Raw genomic sequence first — 22,263 nt, forward strand, 5'->3', positions numbered from 1 at the left:
CACTGGGGACCGCAGCTAACAACGGCTCCATGGAGCTATTGCCATGCACATGTATCTGGTGCACTTTATGAATACCCCCGACACCTGCCTCTTCTGTCAGCAGAGGGAGATCCTGGCACACGCCCATCTTGAGTGATCCAGGCTGCAACCCCTTCACCACCTCCTCAAGAACCTCTTGCCAAGCTTCTGGCTTCACTACTCCCTGCGCCTTTGTTTATGCATTCCTCGTCCATGGCCCCATCGAATCCCAGGTCCTCCTGGTCAGCCTCCTGGCTGTAGTTAAGCTTGCCATCTGTCTGACCAGGAAGGAGGCTATGGCTGCAGAGACCGCTGATGACTGTGAGGCTGTCTTCCTGTCTCTCATCCATGCACGGCTCTGGGCAGAGTTTCACTAGGCAGCATCCACTGCCTCCTTGGACTTGTTTGAGGGCCAATGGGCATTAGCCAGTATGGTCTGCTCAATGGTCCCCCCTTGGAGCACTTGTTATGAACGTATGACCATTGCTCCCATCTCTGTTTTCACATTTTTTGTCCCATGAAATCGCTTGTTATACACTTAGTGCCCCTTCTTCAGAAATAGGGAGGGCCTTGCAGTTTCTGAGTGGGCTTAGCCCACAGATTGCTTGTGTAAAAAGTAGGCCCTACCAGTTGGCCTATCTGGGGTACCTTTTTACTCTCTTAATTCCTCTCTTCAGGGAGCATTTCTTCCCACAACTTAGGTGCAGAGTGACTCCCTAGCCCTAAAGCCAGGCCTAGATACCTACTAGCTGCATTCCCTTCTGGTCACCTGATCCCTGTGTCTTAGAGCTAGGCACGTGGGTTTCCCATTAATGAATCTACAGGCTTGTTTCTCAACCACCTGCCTTTCAGTAAGCAGATTCACAGCCCTGTGGCCAGACTCTTCTAATCAAGCATTCTCTGCGCCACCTTGTGGCCAAGCCAGCTTTTTTGTGAGCTGCCCTCCGTAATGCCTTGCAGCCCTGTCATTCTGCTGTTTGGCTGTATGCTCAGTAGCAGAAGGTACTCATTTGCCCAGTTTTGGCAGCCTGCTCAGCTCTGCTGCAACTGCACTTTAACACACTTTCTGGAGCCCAGCCCTCCAGCCCTTTTACCAGCTTGATCCAGGTAAGTGGCCTGGAGCTTTGGAGCTATTACTCTGTCTTTTTGGCTGCCTATTTCTCTCAGCTGGCCCTCAGTTAGCTGTCGTCTTTTCTCTTTAAAGTCATAGGGTTTAGGGGCCCCTCTTACAATGGGCCTAGGATATCTTGACTTCCTCTTTCCTCCATATATTCACTGAAGGCACCCACTCCCTCCAGATGTCAACTACTGGGCTTCTTTCCTTTTAAGCATACATCCAGACCTGATAGCCAGCCCATACATCACAAGAATGAATCTATCAAGTTTGCATCTCTCCTTTATGGGCTCATGGGCTTTAGATACCATGTCACATTGAGCAAAGTAATACCACTTACATTTTTTCTCTACCAGTGTTATCTAAATAAGTATGTTATGTATCAGGTTTGGATAATAGGTGTCTTATAGGCTATAAACAAATGTCACCAAATGAATGGGTCAGCATGCCAGGCTGTGTCCCAGCTTCATTGGGCTGCTGCAGAGTACCTTCAGTCTGTAAATCCCTTGAAGACCCAATACCTTCAAGAGCGTCTAAACAAATAAGGAGCAACAAAACAGTTCCTATAGTTTTTTTTTCTAGGGAAAGAAACTAATGCTTAGGGGTGCAAAGTAGAGATTAAAAATAGTTATTTCAAATAACTTCATTTTGAGCATATGACACAATGAATCTTCACAAAAAAATTATGACTGATTTTTTTCTTCATTTTGCAGCAAGGGAAACTTGCACACAGGTGAATCAAAGCCTATATTTCCAAACATAGCTCAGATTTGAGTGCCTCTTTGTTTAGGTTCTTTGACGCTAACAGGAAGTTTCATAACAACCACGGTAGCTTTAGAACAAGCCCTTGGTATCTAGACATGCCTTGACTATACAGTGATACCTTTTAGGGCTGCTCCCACTTCTGTATACTGAGATCTATGCCTTCTCTTCCTTTTGCAAACAGATTCTTCAATTTGTAAATAATAAATATGTAAGTCAGACCTGTCACTGTTCAGGTGGAAATGATTCCCAGTCTTTTGCTTGTGGTGGAATCTAGGTAAGGGCTCTTTCTTTCAAATAACTCAATAAAATTATGTATTAAAAATCACAGCCGGGGTTTTTCATTAAGGTGATATGCAAAGATCGATAACAGGTTTGTATGTATTTCCTTTCTCTGGATGTGTAATTCTGCTCATCAATATGTCTAGTCCCATCTGTACTCTGTTGGGGTTTTTTTGGAAGACTTTTTTGGGTGTCTGGAGGACTAATTGCATTGCGATCTGACAGTTGTCTGGGAAATGAGGCCTGAGTAACTGAGAGAGAAGAGCTTTATTTAAAACCCTTCATTTATCGAAAATTTATTCTGAAAATATCCATTTAACTAAATACTCAACAGTTGGCAGAAAGGGGCTGTGCTGGAGATTCCCTTCCTGTCCCCCACTCCACTGCTCTGCTGAGGGATAAGAAAATTCTCTTTCTGGTTCAGTATTTCTCTAAGGAGTTCTTGAAAAATAGAGAAGGCAAGACTTTGTATACACAAGATTTCTGACATAGAAAAACAAAATAGAAAATTAATAATAACACAAGATTTCTGACGTAGAAAAAAAATAGAAATTTAATAATAACCCTTAACAGGAACAAAGGACCAAACCCCATTAAAAATTTGGTTTCAGTGTCAACTTGGAGCCTAGCCCTTAGGGTGCTTGGACAGCTCTCATAAAGACTACCTCTAGGGATGCTTTAGTGCACACCCCACGGGTACTAGCAACTATAAAGATATTTCCCCATGTTTTTCCTACTCCTTTTGCTGGATATTGTTTGACTATGCTTCCTCTTCTTGTTTCAGCCTGAAAGGATAGACCCCAGTGCATCAAGGCAAGGCTACGATGTTCGCTCAGATGTCTGGAGTTTGGGAATTACATTGGTATGTGAGTGGTTTTATGATGTTCTGTGAAACAAGGCTTTCTATCAGGTGTCATAGGGCTTCACTTTACAAGGTAACAGAGTAGGCCATGTTTCCAAAATGAATGTATTATAGCAAAATTCAACCCTCTTTGCTGTGAGTGGGGACTTTAGAGCCCATTTACATACCAAGATATAAATAGACACCTACGGAAGGCTGAAGAATTCAGTTCCTTATAATATAGATCTGTGGATCAAAAGTAATGTCCTGCAGCCTAAAAATGATCAGCAGAAAGAGCATGGATTTTGAAGGACTTTTCTCTTTAAAATTCACATGTAGAGAAACACTGAGTATGATATACTAGGGAGCCATGGCACCAGGGCTGCATGAATAACATATTCACAGTCCCAACTCCAGGCGGACTTTAACAAATCCTGCAATAAATCTTAGACACTGGTCCCTTTCTAACTTTGGCACTGCTACATGCCTGCACTGATGTCTTTGGAAAACTCTTTTATTCTTAGGCTGGGGAGTTGAGGAGTGAATAGTTAAAAGCAAATAGAAAAAAATTCTGGTAGTGTCTATGTAAGGAGCTACTGCTAACATGCTGTATTTCCCTCAATGTTTGAAATGCTCATTCCTTCATTCTCCCAAAGGAAAATATCAGTGTTGCACAGGGACTCTAGGACACTAAGGGGGGGAATCTAATTTTACCTTTATGTGCCTCAGTGCATGCATGCACCTTACTTACGTAGCCACATAAGTGTCATTTTCAGCGCTTACACAGATTTTAAACTCTATTTCCACTTTCCTAGCTCTGCTTGCCCTGGACTTCCCCTGTGAGCATGCTCAGAAGTCTCCACTATAGCCACACAGTGGTAGAATAGGATTGCCTGGATACAAGCATTACTCCCAGAGCTCTAGCTCTGGCTCTGGCCTCCACTTCCAGTGGAGCAAAAGCCATCCCACTGCTTTTTACCCTTTTTATCCAGCAAATATTAAAGGCAAGCTGCAGAAGTCACTGGGGATAGAGGCCAGAGTCCCACCCCCCTTCCAGGATAGTGTCCACTTTACTAAGTCATGTTTCCTCTGGCTTCTCCTGGCCCCACATAGTTTCCCTGTTGGCTGCTGAGTGAACCAGCTTCAGCTGGAGGGATGGAGGGTGCTGTGAGCAGTGCCCAGCCCTTGGCCTGATGACTAGAGTATTTTGCTGTTAAGTGGGAGGTGCTGGTTTAAACTCCCTCTGGGTTAGGGGGTTTTAAATCCTGATAGTATCATTCTTAGCAAATGCCTTAACCAGTAGACTCATGGATTAAAAGACAGGAGGATCTCCCCTTTCCCCTCTATTTTGTTTTGGGCTGTTGCTCAGGTACCTGGATGATACTATGCTGTCACAGAGGGAAACAGAATCTAAAATCTGTGTAAGTACCAAAAGTTGCACTTATGCAACTAATTGAACATCCCGTAGGTACACAAACATGAAATAGGATTTGGGTCTAAGAACTGAGGTTTGTGGAAGGGAGTAAGGAGCTGAAGAATTAACTCACCCTTGCTTTGTAAGTTTTCAAGGATGATGCATAGATTGTCCTCTCCTAATTAAACACATCCTTTGTATTACTTATTCTTACCCATCTGGCATTGTTGCTGTCTCTTTCCAGTATGAGTTGGCCACAGGGCGATTCCCATATCCCAAATGGAATAGTGTATTTGATCAGCTGACACAAGTAGTAAAAGGAGACCCACCACAGCTGAGTAACTCAGAGGAAAGGGAATTCTCCCCAAGTTTCATCAACTTTGTCAACTTGTGGTAAGTGTTTCCTACTTGAAACATTTGCAATTGGCTAGCCATGTTAATATGATAGAGCTAGCAAGAATTACATGCCTAATCTTTCCAAATCAATTTTATGTACATGGAGTGTTTTAGGCCTGCAATATTAGAGTAAATTCCCCTTGCATTCTGTCTTTGGAAGACCAAAGAATGATCCATGACAATCTACATCCAGGCAGAAGGGTGGACGGTAGACCTATGGGACTTTCTTTCCAGGAAGCAATAGGGAGAAGATTCATAATAGTTTTTATTTAGGGAAGGCAGGATATTACCCATGGCAGTAAGTCTGCATGACTTGGGTCAGGGGCCCAGGTAAATAGCCTGTCTGTCTGCATGGTTAAAGCAGGGCCCAGGAGCATCTTTTTTTCTGCAGGCAGTATTGATGGGCAGTTGGGAGTCAATCTGTATTCACAGCAGGAGTTGAGATCCTTTGTAGTCTTTCTGCATTACAAAGATCAGTCTGCTCATCTGGCAGGGTTGGGTCCACGCCTTTTGGTGATCAGTCTGTCTGTCTGACAGCCATTGGGCTCCAAAGCAATCAGTTGGTATGTAGGGTGGGATCAGGACTAGAACTGGCTGGGAATTCTCTAAAAACCATTTTTTCTTCAGAAAATTGTAGCTCATTGAACCTGAAATATTTTATAGACATATAGTTTTGTCAGATGTAATAGAACATCAGAAGATTTCCATCAGCACTACTGTTTCCTGTGAGCTCACCTAGTTGCCTACTGGAGGGTCAAAGCTTCCAGAATTTGCAGCTGCAGGGCAGCCCCACCAGGTGAAATGTCCCATACCACAGACTTCAGGGCTTCCAGTTTCCATATCAAGCCTCAGGAACTGTGGGATTCCCTCATTAGACAGGACTTGACTCCCAGCTCTGCAGCAGAAATCCTTCGAGTTCTGAGGACTCTGGCTGGAACTGGGTCTCTGACTTTTCAGGCTTCCTGCCACAGAGCAGGAGCAGAGCTGATGTTCAGAGCAGGAATGCTTTTTTCCCCAAAATTCCACAGACAAAAAATTCCGCATAATGAAAATTTGGACTTTCAGCCAGCTCTAGTCAAGACCCATGACAGTGCAGTGTGCCAAAGGGACATAGAGCAACTGACCTCTTCTTTGGTGTTAGTTCTGTTCTAGTTCCACTGATTTTCTTCATACCATAACCTTTCACTATAGAAAATAAGACATTTGAAATATTTGGTTTTTTTTCTTTTGAGCAGAGTAGGGTTTAAATCCTTTTTTCTCTTCAAGGCATCTAAGTGCTACTTATAGCATATGCACTATGGTTCGTATGCACTATAGCAGTCTTATTTGGCTCAGCTAGGTACCTAATTGCATGCATATCCCTGAAAGTGTGGTCAAGAGGTTCTTCTCTCCTTTTAATCTAATAGCTGAGTGGTTAGGACACTTGCCCAGGACCAAGGGGGTTTGAACTCATGTTTGATATTTAATCTAATGCCTCAACCACCAAACCAAGGGCTAGGCAGGGTCAGATGTACCTTTTTCTCTTTCTATTGCAGCTAGCTCATTGGGCAACCAAAAGGGGAAGAAATGCAGGGGCAGGAGAAGAGCAGGCCAGAGGGAACCTGGCTCAGTTACTTTGTCAACTAAGTACTTCCCTGGAAGGGAAGGAGGTCTACTCCAAGTGGTGTTTCTTTTCTTTTCATGAAATAGTCACTAGATAAAATGTCTGGATGAGAGATGTTCCAGGGCAGCCACAAAGCACAGGTCATCACCAGCTGCTGCCAACTATGGTGGTGTGATCAGACCCCTCCCAACAAAGGCAGCACTCAGGGCTGCTGCCCTGGTTACCCCTATTAGTTATACTTCTGGTCTGGATAGCAGTGGGGGTAGGAGCAGAGCTGAGAACGTAGGGTCCCCACTCTCCCAGGGCAATGCCCATCTCACTGAATGAAATTCATGTTTTGTGCCTGGAATTCAAGGTAAGGTGAAAAGTAATTAAATATGGTACATTATTATATTTTTATTACCTTAAAAGCTTCAATTGGAAGTCAAGAAATATCAACCTTGGTACCAACATTGTTTCATGTATCTTACTTAGAAGGGCCATAAAACCTTAAAAACCCACCCTGCTGTGCAGTTTCCCTCCTATTGCTGTAACCAGGAGAAAGATAGGTGTGAGTATATCATGCAGTGAAAGCAGTCCCTCCCAGACAGTATCTTGCAGGTGTAAAATACTGAAATAGAAACAAAAGATGAATTGACCCGATAGACTACCCTCACACCTGGATGCCATGTGTACCCAAAGTCCTCTCCCACCTGAGCAACCCTCTGTACCTCCTCTCCTCTTTCTCTAGTTGTGGTTGTCAACTTGGTTACAATCTGCAAGCCGCAGGGACACACACGTATGGGAGAATAAGGAAAGAGCCAGAGAAGCATAGCTTTGTGAGAGGAAAGGTGTTGAGTGATTTCAGTTCCTGGCCAAACCTGCCTACCTTGTCCTTAAAGCATTTATTTGCCAACGTGTGATTCTTGTGGTTTCTGATCTAGATGGTTCAGCTTGAGCTCTGCTAGGGTCTCCACAGTTCATAGTCTAACCTAATCCAGGACCCAAAAGAGAGAGTCCTTTCCCTGAGCACCTAGGACACACTGTCCTCAGCAGGAGCTTTAGCATAAGGATATACCATCTTTAATGTTGTATTTATAGCTGTGTGGTCCACACCAACTTTTAATGCCTGTGAAGTAGATTGAGTTTCTTGGCAATCCTTTAACTCAGTACACAGGAAGACATATACAGGGTATTAGGCCTGTGTGAAGTAGCAAGTATTGGATTTGGATTCAGCTGATTCAGAGGGACAGTGATTCAATTCAGTAATTCAAATCACTGTCCCGATTTGGATTCGGAGATTGGGCACCAATTCAGAGATTTGGCCTTAGGCTGTACTGGGCTGAGCTGCACTCCACAGGGTGGAGGGAGCCAGGGCTGCACTCTGGGTGGCAAGCCCCTGCTACCGGGCTGCACTCTGCAGGGTAGGTGGAGCCAGGGCTGCGCTCTGGGTGGCCAGCCCCTGCTGCTGCTGGGCTGCACTCTGCAGGGTGGGCAGAGCCAGGGCTGTGCTTCTGGCTGCGGCTGGGGCTAGCCGCCCAGAGCACAGCCCTGACTCTGCCCACCCCCTGGAGTACAGCCTGGCAGTGGGTGACTGGGGCTAGCCTCCTGGAGCACAGTCCTGGCTTCGCCTACCCTGCAGAGTGCAGCCCAGCATCAGGGGCTTGCCACCCAGAGTGCAACCATGTCTCTGCCTGCCCTGTGGAGCGCAGAGACCTGCCTTGTGGAGCACAGGGTGGCTGTGGAGTGCAGGGTGGCTGGGGCCAACCTGGAGCACAGCCTGGCCCAGCCCACCCTGTGCAGATCCGGGGGCACACGCCTACCCCCATTCCCTCCTGGACCAGTGGTGAGAGCCTCCGGAGGAGTCACCAGAAGAGCAGCCCCTGGACCAGCAGCACGCAGTGGCAGGAGCCCCCCTTTCCAAATCCCGGGCTCCCCCGCCTCTGCTGGGCAGCTTGTCCTAGCCCCAATCCTTCCTTCACTGTGGGGGGCATTGATCTGCACCCCCATGCCCCTTCCCTCCCTTCTCCACCCCCCACAACAGACTTACCAGCTAGAGGCAGCTGTGTCCAGTGTCATTGAGGACTGCCTATATAGTCTATGGCCGAATCTCTCCAAATCGATTCGGAAGTTTCTGATTTGATTCGGATCTTTTCATGGGTCTCCTGATTCAGTTTGGATTCGGTGATTCAGCCACCGAATCACTGCCAAATCTCCTCCAAATCAAATCAGCTACCAGAGCATCACACAGCAGTACAGGGTATCTTTGATGGGGTTTTCTAACCTCTCCTCATTCTCAGAGCTGTCTCTATTCCCTGTTCATGGCAGTGTTGTAGCCACACTTCCTAGCGCATATCCTCCCTCATTCTGCTATGGCAGATGCTCTGCTTCCTTTTCCTGGGGATTTTGCTGCCACCTGCCGGTTCCAAGCAGTTTGGTTATTGAAGGGGTTTGACTGAGATGAGACACTTTCCCTAGACATCAGTCTGTTAGCCTTCAGCTCAGGTGCTGCTGGACAGTGTGCATCTTTGGTCGTAGGGTCTCTTCTGCTCCCGCTTGCTTCCTGCCCCTCCCAAGTACTGTACTCCTTTTTCTGCATGTAGCCCCCTTGACCTCATTAACCCTTTCTGTGGCAGGGCAAGTGTTCAAATGCTATTGCTTTGTGTAGTCCCTTTTCCCCAGGATTCTTCCAAGTCCTCTTGGCATATATGTAATTTGTCTGGTGCCAGGAGAGCCTGAACAACCAGCTCCCCCAAAATGATGGCTTTTGTTCCCATCTGCCTTTTTATCCAGCTGAGAGTGCTCTGTATCAGACTGTTGTGGGGGGAGGGATGTAAAGGGAAGATGCATGGGGGTGAGTCAATCCATGTTAACCGGGGCTAGAGAGAGCACGTCAGGGTGATTTGAGCCATTCAAGCTTTACAGCTTGTTTAAGAAGCCCAGGGAGGCTGTATCACTATTTCCTTCTGTTTCCAGCTGGATTGGAAGAATGGTTGTGCTCTAAAGTGCAGCAGTCCCCCTCTCCCCATTTGTAAATTAACCATGAGCAAAGCCAACCTGAGAGCATCCACTTACACACTTCCTTCTCCGTACCTCCTTCCCTCCACTTTTTTTCCTCTAACCCAAGAAAAATGAACCACAGAACAGAATAGTAACTTCAGGCCTGAGAATCTGATAGGTACAATTGTTCGGGGACACAGGTCTCTGGATCTGAGCCGTAGGACACCTCACATGTGCTGCACAAATTAGGAAGCAAAATCTTCCTTCTCCAGCAAACAACAATCCTGGGAGTTATCACAATCCCAACACACTTCACCCACATTGCAAAGGAAGGAAGATTCATGCAGCACTACAGATCATGAAAGTATCCTGTCTCTTTCCCCAGGAGCCAAATTCCTGGACTCCAAATGAAAGTTGGGTTGTGAATGAGACGACCAGCACAGCTTGGCAGGCCCTGGGCCCTAGCTCCACTACAGTGATTTTCTGTGTCTTGTCCAATACAAAGCTAACATTGAATTTCTTTGGAACACTTTTTACAAATCTGCCTTTTCCTAATTATCTTTCTGATTTCTTTAGCCTTACAAAGGACGAATCTAAAAGGCCAAAGTATAAAGAGCTTCTGGTGAGTGTGGAGCAGAGGTGGGTTGGATGGGGGGGAACATGCTGCACCAATTGTAATTGAGTAATATTGGACACAATGGAATTAAAGCTGCAGATCTGGGTTTGAAAGTCCTGTTTTCTCAAGTGGCCAGCGCAGTGTGTGCTTAGAAAAGCTGAGCTCAGCTTTAGATGCAGGTCGATGCATAAAAGTGCTGGAGTGTCTGGAACTTCTGTTCAGTAAAAATCACATAGATTTTCCCCTCAGTGTAAGAACCTGAGAAATTAATCAACATTAGCCAAACAGCTGCTCTAAACATGAAACACATACAGGAGCATTAGAGGCAGACAAGCTCCCCTTTCAGGTTTGTGATATTAAAGCACACAGAATTGTTACATGACAGCACATCAGCTAACCAAACTCTCATAAGTCAATGCAGAGGCATGGACAGAAATGTGTCAGCATTACCCCTCTTCACCTTCCCTCCTCCCAGTCCACTGCACTCAGCAAGCTAGGTCAGTTGGCTGGCAAACTTTGCCACTTATTAAATCCCCACAGTGCATTCAGCACTTTGCCCAGGTAATGGGCACTAAAGTGCAAACATGAACATGTTCTTTGGAAGACCCAGGGGAAGTTGTTTGTCAGTTGGTTTTGCCTAGACAAAACAGCAAAATGTGTCCCACTCATTTGCTTCCACTCTGCACATTCCAGCTCCCAAAAACAAGGCATTTTAGCCACCTTAATGTGGTGCTGAGCATGCACGTGACGTATGCTTTGGCCATGTTTATTGGCAAGCTCTCAGTAGCATAAAAATGTAAGTTAACCTTGTTTCCTTTCTGGCTTACAGAAACATCCCTTCATTCTGATGTATGAAGAGCGTACAGTGGATGTTGCATGCTATGTTTGTAAAATCCTGGATCAAATGCCCACAACTCCCAGCTCTCCAATGTATGTCGATTGATATTGCTGCTACATCAAACTCTAGAAAAAGGGCTGAGAGAAAACAAGCTGTAAAGAATTTTCATCACATATTGCAGTGTTTTTAATGCTCGCCCAGACACCATGTGCAATAATATTGGTGTTATTTCCATCATGTCTGTATATTATTGTCACATATAAAGTGCATCCCTGTAATACCTGATCACACAGTGTTAGTGTTGGTCAAAGAGAGACCTCATCTTGCTCTTTTGTGGACATATTCATGAAATGTGGAAATGAGTACATTTATTTGTTGACCGTGATTGGATAGCACCTAAAATTCCTTTCTAGACTCAAAACTCAGAAGCTTCTCAGCAGCTACTGGAAAGATTTTTCTCTCAAACTCTTCCAATTATTGTTTAAGTAATAATAAAAACAAACACAAGTTAGGCATTGTCTGTCTGAACATAGAGACTTTGCTTGGAGAGAGAAGAACTTGCATAACCAACGCGAAGCTTTGCCTTCCGGAGCTAAAAGGCAAAGGAGGATTTTATTCATCACAAAGTGCAATAGATTTACTGCTATGAAATTCTGTTGCTTTACAGTCACAGTGTATTTTCTGGGGACAGTCTGTTCAGCTGAACTTTCTGTTTAAAGAGAGATCATGTTAAATATAGTGAATATGTCTTTACCAAAAATATGTTGCATTGAAAGAGGCTAACATTAAAATATTCAAAGATGGGACATAATGTATTCTTCTCTCCTTTACCAAGCCATCCACTCTTCATTATAACTAGGTGTCCTGTAAATTGTTACATGATAAGATAAGACCTTGACTTGAAGAATTATTAAACTACTCAATTGAATTTAGTCTGCTTGTGACCTGATTTATAGCTGCACAGTGGCTTTGCTTTTACTTCCATAAGTGCAGTGTGCAAAATCTACAGCTGTTTTTGATAAGCCACAGTTGAATCACTCACAATTTTTTAGTCAATGTTTATCGACTGAAAAACATTGATAACCCCTTTTATCCAAAGTCCAGTATCTCTGCTTTCTTATGGACAACCAATTCTGGCCTAGCAGCACTGCCTGTGATCAGACTAGACCAAATCTCAGTGTGTTTGATTCTATCCCCCCTGATGAGGATGGTGGGATCCTCTGCCTCCTACCCCTCACCTTGGATCTATCTCAATGTGGTAAATTTCGTTGCTGCACATAGGATGTTCTCATTTGTTTGTCTAATATTTCATTTTTTGTATGTACTTTCAGCCTATTTTGTGATCCTTGAACAGTCCTGAATGTTGTGTCATGGTCCAGATTGCACTTGAATTGTTCTGGTGCATGATGGTAGTCTGGGTACCCAGGACATTAGAAAGTATCTCTGGTTTCTGACTGGGCTTTAGCTTGTCCTAGAAAAACCATTCAAGATGTACTCTTCTGGCTGACATGAACTTTAGAGCTGATCATATACTGTTAATTTGGACTTGTTCAAACAGTTTTTCATTGAAACATTTAGCTTTTTTTTTTTTAAATAATCTATTTTTAGATGTCTTCCAAAGACTGACAAACTGGAGCTTGTGGGGACCTGCAAAGTGATTTCTGGTTTCCATTTGGTAGTGTTTACTTGGTTGGCTTAGTCACATAGTAAGTAGCTGGGGCTTTGTCAGAAACTGAATGTTCCATTTTCAGAGAGAGTTCTGAAAAATGTAGAAAACAAAACCCAGTGGGTTAGAAACCCAATGGAAAGGGAAATGCTGCTGCAGTAATTACATTGTGTAGAAAGTTTCCCACAATTTCTACCAAACACAAAGGCTGTGACAATACAGAGAGCACTGGGTATGGTGCAAGGGCCTACACTGTATTATAACATCTGAGCTGAGAAGGGGTGAAGCAAAGCTGGTGGACAAACAGAGGCTCTAAGCTGTTGCTATACACTTATGGCACTTTTCCAGATTCTACAGTGATCTACTTGTGTGTAGGCTTGAGGTACTCACTTTGTTCCCTACTTGTCCTACACAATTGCCATTTGATGCCACAGAGCATTCACAGCCAAACCTGCTAGGCCTGATCCTATCAGGCACCGAGTTCTCTCAACTGACATCAAAAGTGATAGGAAATTAGTGTTCTTAGGACCCCATGGGCTTTGGCCTACAATGTATTGTACCCCAGAACACCCTGTTTTTGTCATTTGTAGCCAGACCTTCATGGGGAATAAAAGCTTTGTCTGTCTAGGCCAGCAAGGACAAAGTCAGATTCTCTTAACTAATGAATTTGATTCCTACAGTTGCAGTTAATAAGATCATTTGAAAGTATTATTTATTCAAAACACCTAGAAGACAGTATGTGCCGAATCATCTGATGCTGCCACCCTGGCATCATGCTCATGACAAAATGTGACTATCTAATGCAGTAATTCTTCCTCAGTCCCTCAGACCTGGAAATTTACAGCTGTTGACTTGGTGATTCACTATATCCAAAGCCTTCTTCTGCAAACAGCTGTTGCCTTCCTATTCCCCTCATTCACACCTGATTTAAGTTGTGCTGTTCCTGCACCTGGCCCCATTCTATTGTCTTTAGCAGTGTAATTGAGTTTCTATTCTGTTGGTGGGAAATGGAAATTAGAAGCTTTGAGTTCCTGATGTCAAAGCCAGGTTCAGAATGTGCTGTGGTGTAGATGATGGCTGTACAGAAAGGCAGATCTCGTGTATTAATCATAGATTATTATAAACTATTAAGGGTGCAGCATTTATTACAATGTATCTTTATTAAAAAGGTGTATAGTGTTCAGAAGCTGTGAAAATAGTATAAGAACTGTACATTGTGAGCTCTGGTTATTTTTTTTCTTGTACCATAGAAAAATGTATAAAAATTATCAAAAAGCTGATGTGCAGGGATGTTGCCTTATTGTCTGTAAAATGGAGCTCAGTAACATAACTGCTTCAAAGAGCTTCAGAATATTTTATCCTATATTCTAGTTTGACTTCTTCTATTTAAGATATTATACATGGAATCAGAGTGTTTATGTAATAGTTCTATTCTTTTGCCTGCAGGTCAGTTGTAATAAAATTAGGATGCGACTGTGACCTTGTTATTTTTATTTTGTAAGGTCAAACACAATGGGAAAATTTAATAAAATCTATTGAAGTACACAAATTCCATCCCCTTCATATAACCAGATCCTGGGGACATCCACCAGGAGTCATGCTGCATTTATTTCTAAATCTGTTGCTCTTGAATAAAAATAAAAGGGTGTGGGGAAGACTGCTGTTTTCCTCCACTTCCTGCAATAGCAGGTGCTCAGGTGGACTTTAAAGCAGGTGGCTCTTTGAAGAAACTCTCTGCTGCATAGGTCAGACAATTTACTGTCTTTAGGCACTGCATATGCTATTGAGAATGGCAAATGGTAAAGGCCATGCTGAGGGACATAACAGTAGCCTGAGCAGTAAACCAATATTCAGGGCTGTGTAGGGTTGGTTACGTTTGAAGGCAGAAATGATGTTTATAACGAAAATCTTATTTCTTATAGTGCAACAGAAACAAACACCAGTAGGCATTTTGTTTGTTCAGAAACCCTCGAGTGTTTTGTACCCAAAGAACTGTGTCTCTGCTTCCTCACATGGCCATCTGCCACTTCTCTTGCTGCCTGCTTCCTTGTTGTGGATTTTGCCTCTCCCTTCCATGGCTTGTCCAATGTTTTATTCACTAAGTTAGCTCCTGCTCAGGCTTGGCCATTCAGCCCAATGCTTATAGCAGGGGTTGTCAACCAGGGGTATGTGTACCCTGGGGGGTACTTGGAAAAGGGCTAGAGTGTACGCACAGGTGAGCGGGGGTGGAGCGCCGCCACCCACCACCCCATGCCGCCAGTTCCCAGGAGCAGGGCCAGGAGGGGAGGTGGGGGGAGGGCAACAGCTCCCCTTTGCAGTCTGCCCAGCCAGCCGGGTGTGTGTGTGTGGGGGGGTTGCACGTGGTGACCATGGCTGCCATCCACCACTCCGCGCTGCCACAGCTGTGTGCAACTCCCACTCCCCGCTCCGCATCTGGCTGCCACTGCTGCCACCCCCCCTCTAGCAGAAGTGTACCTAGAAGGTGGGGTACGCTCCTTAAAAAAGGTTGAAAACCCTTGGCCTAGGGGTATGACTTTAGTGTTTCTAGTTATGACTAGATAAAAAGGCTTCCATTCAGTCCCAACCTGCACATTGGCTTAAACCAGATATATAATAGTCTGTTGTAATCAAAGAATTGATGGCACCCATGAATACTTTCCAGTGAAACAATGCATTCCTCTGATGTTTAGGGACCCAATATTTATCTCATTTACTTTAGGATTACGCTTATGTAACTCTACTAATGTCTCCAGAATTAGACCCAATTTACTTGGGCATAAGCAAGAGTGCGCTTTGGCCCAGGGGTTCATCCTAATGATTTTAACTGTAAACTTGATTACTGGCCTGTGTCAAATGCTAAATTGCCAGCCCTGCTCCAAGACTCATTTTGCATATTTGTTACCATATTGGGAGATTTCTAATCAATTGAGAAACTTCCTGCAGACCTATCTTCTGTGCTTTCTAGCTCTTACCAGACATCACAGATGCTTCTCTTTCCACAAGCTCTATTTGTATAGTGCTGTAGGAAATACAGGCAGTCCTCAGGCTTACAATGCAATTGGTTCCTGTAAACTATGTCTTAAGTCAAAACGTTGTAAGTTGGAACCAGTTTTCCAATAGAAACAATGTTATAAAAGGGGGATTAGATCCTTTGCCATGCTTGACACAGCTGCCTCCAGTTGGTAAGTCTGTTGTGAGGGGGAGGGAAAGGGCATGGGGGGGTGCAGATCAATGACCCCACAGCAAGGGACAAACTGGGGCTGCAGCTGGGATGGGATGGGGCAAAATCTGCCTGACTGGTGGGGGGAGAGTGAGGGGTGGGTCCTGCTGCTGTGTGCCACCAGTCCAGGAGCTGCTCATCCAGTGGCTTTCACTATTGCTCTCGCTACCAGTCCAGGAGGGCATGGGGGTACATGTGCCTTTGGATCTGCATGGGGCAGGTGGGGCTGAGGCTGCGCCGCACTGCACTCTGGGCCGGTGGTGGAAGGCACTGGGAGCGGGGGCTATGCCATCCAAAAAGAAGTACTAAAGCACAGCACCGTAGCAACATCACCATACAGCATCATGTGGATGTGTCCTGGGATACCAATCAGATCATAGTTGTCTTCACAGACTGTAGTTTCCACCTCATCTTGCTTATTCCCTATAGCAAGGTCCCCTAACCCCTGCTACCTACAGACTAGGAGGGCAATATTAGAGGGCAGCAATGTGATATAGGTAGTTGTACCAGGGAAGATAAAGAAAAGAGTTGCAGAGCTGCAGCCATCTACCTGAGGCAAGATGCACTGTAATAAGCCACAGAGATAGTCTTGTAAGCAGATAGGGAGCTAAGAAGAACAAGAGAGCTGGGCAGACTGCAATAGCCCAGAACAGGATAAGTAATGGGCTGAGCAAAACCCTCTCAGTCAGAGGGCAGGTGACTGGAAAGGGGTGGAGCCCAGTGTACTTAAAGCCTAGCTGCAGAGCTAGAGGGACAGTCTGGCCCTGATCTGCAGGGAGAGAAGAAGTCCAGAAAGCCCAAGCAGATAAAGCAGGGGATCCAGTCAGCCCACACATCTAGGGAAGCTGGAGGGAGCCATCAGACAGAGGACTGGGAGCTGGAAATTCAGAAGACCAGAGGTTTAGTTGTGGCTGATAGGGGTGGTATGGGGGCCAGGGGTGCAGTGCCTGGGGGTACTCCATGTCATAGAGGGATGAAAACCAAATGGACCCCTTCCAGGGTCTTGGACTTAGGGGACTACATGGGCCCCAGCTGAGATTATCCAAATGCTGCACCCTTGGCTGTGAGTGAGCAAACAGGTCAGCTTGCTGGAGTTCATAAGTCAGTTTGCTGCCCTGCTTTTTGCAGGGGAGCCCTTAAAGTAAGCTCTTTCTTTAATTAAGAGTAACTAACCTACATACATTTATTTTAAGTAGCCAAAAGTCAGACCAATATTTAAGCCCCTAGCCTAAGTGGAGTTCACTAGGGATTTTGCCTGGAAACTCTCTCACCTTCCTTCACTGTAAGCTTGGTGAGTGGAAGCAGAGCAAAGAGAAACTTTTGGGACCAAAGAGCAGTGAACAGCCCAGTTTACAGGGGATTTTGCTAGGGAAGGTCTGCTTGGAAAGAGGCAGGAAGAGAGAGGGGGTGCATTTAGAGTCCCAGAGAATTGGCTGAAGGGATGTCACAATGCCAGAGCCACTGCCAGCTCTTCCTCTGCTTGCACCTGTAAGGTGTCTTTCCAGACAGGACCGCTCACCATTGAGGCTTCCACACAGATTCTGGTATGGAGACTGGCTTGCAGGTTCCTTCAAGTGACTTCCAGGTAGGGGAGTGGCTGCAATGTGAGTGGTGCCTCCTAGTGGTGTCTCTCAAGGAGCAGGCAAGAAAGCTACAGGAGGAGCTGGTATGTCTCCAAAGTATCCACCATGAGGACTTCATAGATTTGATGCTAAAGGAGACCTCTAGGACTGCGGAGGAAGGACTGCCAGAAGCAATGCTAGAGAAGGAAGAGGACATGGATTTCCAGGAAGGTGGAACCCCATGCTACTCATTCCTGTGTTCACCAATGATATTGCCAGGGGTGACTCTGAGCAAATAAAAAGTGACTACAGGGCATTGGGTGCAAAAGGTGAAGGGCAGAGTGGCTCAGGTGGTGTTCTCCTCAATCCTTCCAGTCAAGGGAAAGGACCTGGGCAAGAGCGATGCATCCTACAGAGCAATGCATGGCTGTGCAAGTGGTGTCACCAGCAGAGTTTTGGTTTCTTTGACTACAGCACGTTATTCCAAGAAGAATAATTGCTAGGAAGAGATGGGATCCACCTGACAAAGAGAGGGAGGAGCATCTTTACAGAGAGGCTTTCTAACCTAGTGAGAAGAGCTTTAAACTAGGTTCACCAGGGGAAGGAGCACAAAGCCCTGAGGTAAGTGGGAAGCAGGTGACCTAGAGGAAGCGCAAGGAAGTGGCAACAGTAGAGGCCTTCTCATTCTTCCTGAGAAAATATTGGAATCGGCTAGTTAGCTCAGATGTCTGTATACAACTGCATGGAACCTAACAAAGGAGGAGGAGGAACTGGAAGTCCTACTGCAGTGCCAAAACAATGACATGATTGGAATAACAGAGATTTGGTAGGATAGCTCACCTGACTAGAGCACTGCCATGGATGGGTGTAAACTGTTCAGGAAAGACAGGCAGGGGAAAAGAGGAGGAGTTGTGCTTTATGTAAAAGAGCTGTAGGATTGCTCGGAGCTCTATTATGAAACTGGAGATAGGCCTGTTGAAAGTCTCTAGGTTCAGGTTAGAGAGGAGAGCAACAAGGGTGGTGTGGTGGTGGGGATCTGCTATAGACCAGCAGACCAGGGGGATTAAGTAAATGAGGCTTTCTTCAAACAGCTAGCACAAAATTCTGGATCACGGGCCCTGGTTCTCACGGGGGACTTCAATCACCCTGACATCTGCTGGGAGGGCAATGGAGCAGTGCACAGGCAATCCAGGAAGTCTTTGGAGAATGTAGTTTTTGGAGAACTGCTCACAAACCAGGAAGAATTGGTGAAGAATGTAGTAGTGGATGGCAGCTTGGGGATCAGTGACCATGAGAAGACTGAGCTCAGGATCCTGAGGAAAGGAAGGAGAGCAGCAGAGTAAGGACTCTGGACTTCAGAAAAGTAGACTTGAACTCCCCCAGAGAGTTGATGGGCAGGATCCCCTAGGAGGCCAGTCTGAGGGGGAAAGGAGTCCAGGAGAGCTGGTTGTACTTTAAAGAAACCTTACTAAGTTTGCAGGAATGAACCATTCCAATGTACAGGAAGACTAGCAAGTATGGCAGAAGACCAGTGTGGCTTAGCAGGGAACTCTTCAGTGAGGTAAAACACAAATAGGATGCTTACAAGAAGTAGCAGCTTGGACAAACAACTAAGGAAGAGTATAAGAGTATTGCTCAGGCATGCAGGGATGAAAGGCCAAAGCACAACTGAAGCTGTAGCTAGCAAGAGACATGAAGGGTTTCTACAAGTATGTCACCAACAAGAGGAAGATCAGGGAAATTGTTGGTTCCTTACTGAATGCAGGACACAACATAGTGAAAGATGATGTAGAAAGGACTGAAGTACTCAATGCCTTTTTCACCTCAGTTTTCCCAAGCAAGATTACCTCTCAGGCTACTGCACCCAGCAGCACAGTTTGGAGAGGTGTGCAGCCAACAGTAGCAAAAGAACAGATTAGGGGCTATTTAGAAAAGTTTGATGTGCACAAATCCATAGGGCTGGATGTAATACACCCAAAGATGCTAAGGGAGTTAGCTGATGTGATTGCAGATCTGCAGGCGATTATCTCTAAAAACCCATGTGTTTGGGAGAGGTCCTAGATGATTGGAAAAAGACAAACATAGTGTCCATCTTTAAAAATGGAAGAAGGAAGATCCAGAGAACTACACACTGGTCAGCCTCGCCTCAATCCCTGGAAAAATCACGAAGCAGGTCCTCAAGGAATCCATTCCTAAACACTTGGAGAAGAAGAAAGTGATTAGGAACCATCAGCATGGATTCATCAAGGGCAAGTCCTGCCTGACCAACCTGACTGCCATCTGTGATTAAATGACTGGCTCTGGATGCAGGAAGAGCAGTGGACCTGACATACTTTAGCAAGGCTTTTGATACAGTCTTCCATAATATTCTCAAAAGCAAGCTAAGGAAATATGGGCTGGATGAATGGATTGTAAGGTGGATAGAAAACTGGCTGGATCGCCAGGCTCAAAGGGTAATAATTGCTCTATGTCTAGTAGGTAGTCAGTATCAAGCAGAGTCTCCCAGGGTTCAGTCCTGTTACCACTTTTGTTCAGTATCTTCATTAATGACCCAGAAGATGGGATGGAGTGTCCCCTCAGCAAGTTTGCAGACGATACCAAGCTGGGGGGAGTAGTAGATAGTCTCTCTGAATCCTTTGACAAATTGAAGGATTGGACCAAAAGAAATCTCATGAGGTTCCATAAAGAAAAGTGCAAAGTCCTGCACTTATGACGGAGCAATCCCATGTACTGGTACAAGCTGGGGGTTGACTGGCTAAGCAGAAACTCTTCAGAAAAGGCCCCTGGGGTTACAATGGACAATAAGCTGAATTAGGAGCTAATAGAGTGCCCTTGTTCTGAAGAAAGCTAAAAGCATACTGGGCTGCATTTGTAGTAGCATTGCTAGCAGATTGAGGGAAGTGATCCTTCCCCTCTATTCAGCATTGGTGAGGCCACACCTGGAGTACTGTGTCCAGTTTTGGGCCCTCTACTACAAAAAGGATTTGGATACTGGGCCCATTTTCCCCCCCAGCAGAGAAGGTGGCAGGGCCAAGGGAATCTGCTGGGGTCTGGGTTGCCGGGCATATTACAGCTGGGGGAGGGGCTGCCCTGCTCTGGAATACTGGAAGATTGTGAGTTAAGTTGAATTGAGAGGGGATCTCCAGCTAGACTGAGGGATGGAGCTTTGCAGACAGAGACAGAAAGGGAGAGGGGGCATTAAGAGTAGGCGAAGACTACAGGGAATGTGGGGTCACTAGGGAGACAAGAGAATTGTCATAAGGGTTGGAAGAATGAAGTGGGGGAGAATGAACAATAGGGAAATGAAGAGTTGGGACTCACAAGAAGTTATTTGTTTTAGATGTGGAGAGAGAGGCTACATAGCGAGATACTGCAATAAGAAAGGCATGAGGGAAGGGATCTATGATTTCCCACATGAAGAGCAAATGGATTGAGAAACATAAGGGACCACGGTGCGAGGCCAAACCCATAGTGGAGGTAAAAGTGGGAGATATAATAGTACCCGCTATCGTTGATTTGGGATGTACATAAACCATGTTAAGGTTGGATTTAGTTTCTCCTCCTATGGGAGAGTTGGGAATGCCCATAAACATGGTCTGTATACATGGAGCCTCATACACATATCAGAGAAGGAGATTACAGCTGACAGTGTTAAAACGAATGGAAGAAATTGCGGTAGGATTAGCTGAGTCTCTGCCCTACCTGATACTTTTGGGGACAGGTTGGCACCACTTACAGGAAGTGGTAGTGAAGGTGATGGGAGAACTGAGTACCTGTGATTATGTGCAGCAAGTGGAAGGGGTTTTGGCGGGAGTGAAGTTTCAAGGGCAAGGGCTGAGTGTAGAGGAGGAGGAAGAAATAGACTTGGAGAATATAATAGGTGATGGCCACTAGCGGACAAAGTAGAGGCAATAAGGGGATACAAAATACCCAAGACCCTGAGGCAGCTCAGGTCATTCCTAGGTTTTGCTAACTATTATCAGCGACTTGTTAGAAACTTTCCTGAAATCGTGACACCCTTCACTGATATGACAAAGGGTAAGCCCAGGCAATTAAGATGGTTGGATCAAGTGGTGAAAACTTTTGAGGAGGTTAAGAGTTCACTTTGTAAAGAACCCTTTCTATATATGCCTAAATTTCAGGAGCCATTTTTCTTGCAAACCAATGCATCAGGGTGTGCCATGGGAGTGTATTGTTCCAAAAAGTACAAGAAGAGGAAAAACCAATAGCGTACGCTAGGTTTGAAGTGTGGCAATGAAGCTATAAATAAGATGTGTACACAGATGCCCTGAACCATTTACCTATTGTGAAGTAAGCAGATCTCTAGTCACAGAGATGCACTAAGATAGTAAATAGAGAGATTAATTTCCAATTTCAACCGCAACACAGAGTGGGCTGTGTGTTCTTTTCCGAAATAACCTCCCATCAAGTCGTGGCAGGTGAGTAAAACATGAGAGAAACTCTGAATTGAAATTTTTTTTTCTCCCTATGATTGACTTAGAAATAATACTGTGCTCACAGCCCTGCTTGGGGCTTCTCTTTCCCCTCCTTCCTCTCTCACTATGGAGACCCTGGCTGGGGGCCTGGTGCAGGGTGGGAGGTGGGGTTCCCCCCCACACCGCTTCCTCAGCTGACCTGGACTGAGAAGGAGGCATGGCTAGGGAAACCAGCTCCAGACATGGCAGAGAAGGGGAGAAATGCCCCACTGGGGACTTCCCTCTCCAGTGCCAGAGAGACCTTGGCTGGGGGTCTCATGTGGGAGGTTTCCCCCTACACTGCCTCCCCAGCTGGCTGGAGGCTGAAGAGACAGCATAGCTGGGGAAATTACCCATCTGCCAGCTCTCTGCAGTGGCCGGCAGGCTAGTAGACATTAGGCCTGTGCAAAGCAGCTACTGTTTGTTTCAGATTTGGATTCAGCTAATTTGGGGGACAGTGATTCAAATCATTGTCCC

At 45.5% G+C, this 22,263-nt stretch overlaps 1 protein-coding gene across 5 annotated transcripts in view; it reads left to right on the forward strand.

Annotated features, from left to right (window-relative positions):
* Positions 1–14,008, forward strand: part of MAP2K4 (mitogen-activated protein kinase kinase 4) — a 133,522-nt gene extending 119,514 nt beyond the window's left edge. For 4 of the 5 annotated variants that reach the window (XM_019501826.1, XM_019501836.1, XM_019501847.1 and 1 more), the window contains 4 exons: positions 2,961–3,038; positions 4,676–4,824; positions 9,986–10,031; positions 10,855–14,008. In XM_019501826.1, the coding sequence (XP_019357371.1) occupies positions 2,961–3,038; positions 4,676–4,824; positions 9,986–10,031; positions 10,855–10,968 (387 nt within the window). In that variant the 3' untranslated portion in view covers positions 10,969–14,008. The remainder of the gene's footprint in view (positions 1–2,960; positions 3,039–4,675; positions 4,825–9,985; positions 10,032–10,854) is intronic. The other variant, XM_019501856.1, reaches the window with a different exon arrangement.
* Positions 14,009–22,263: the final 8,255 nt, after the last annotated feature.

The sequence above is a fragment of the Gavialis gangeticus genome, unplaced genomic scaffold (assembly GCF_001723915.1).
Source record: "Gavialis gangeticus isolate Ggan-Ray unplaced genomic scaffold, GavGan_comp1, whole genome shotgun sequence".
NCBI lineage: Eukaryota > Metazoa > Chordata > Crocodylia > Gavialidae > Gavialis > Gavialis gangeticus.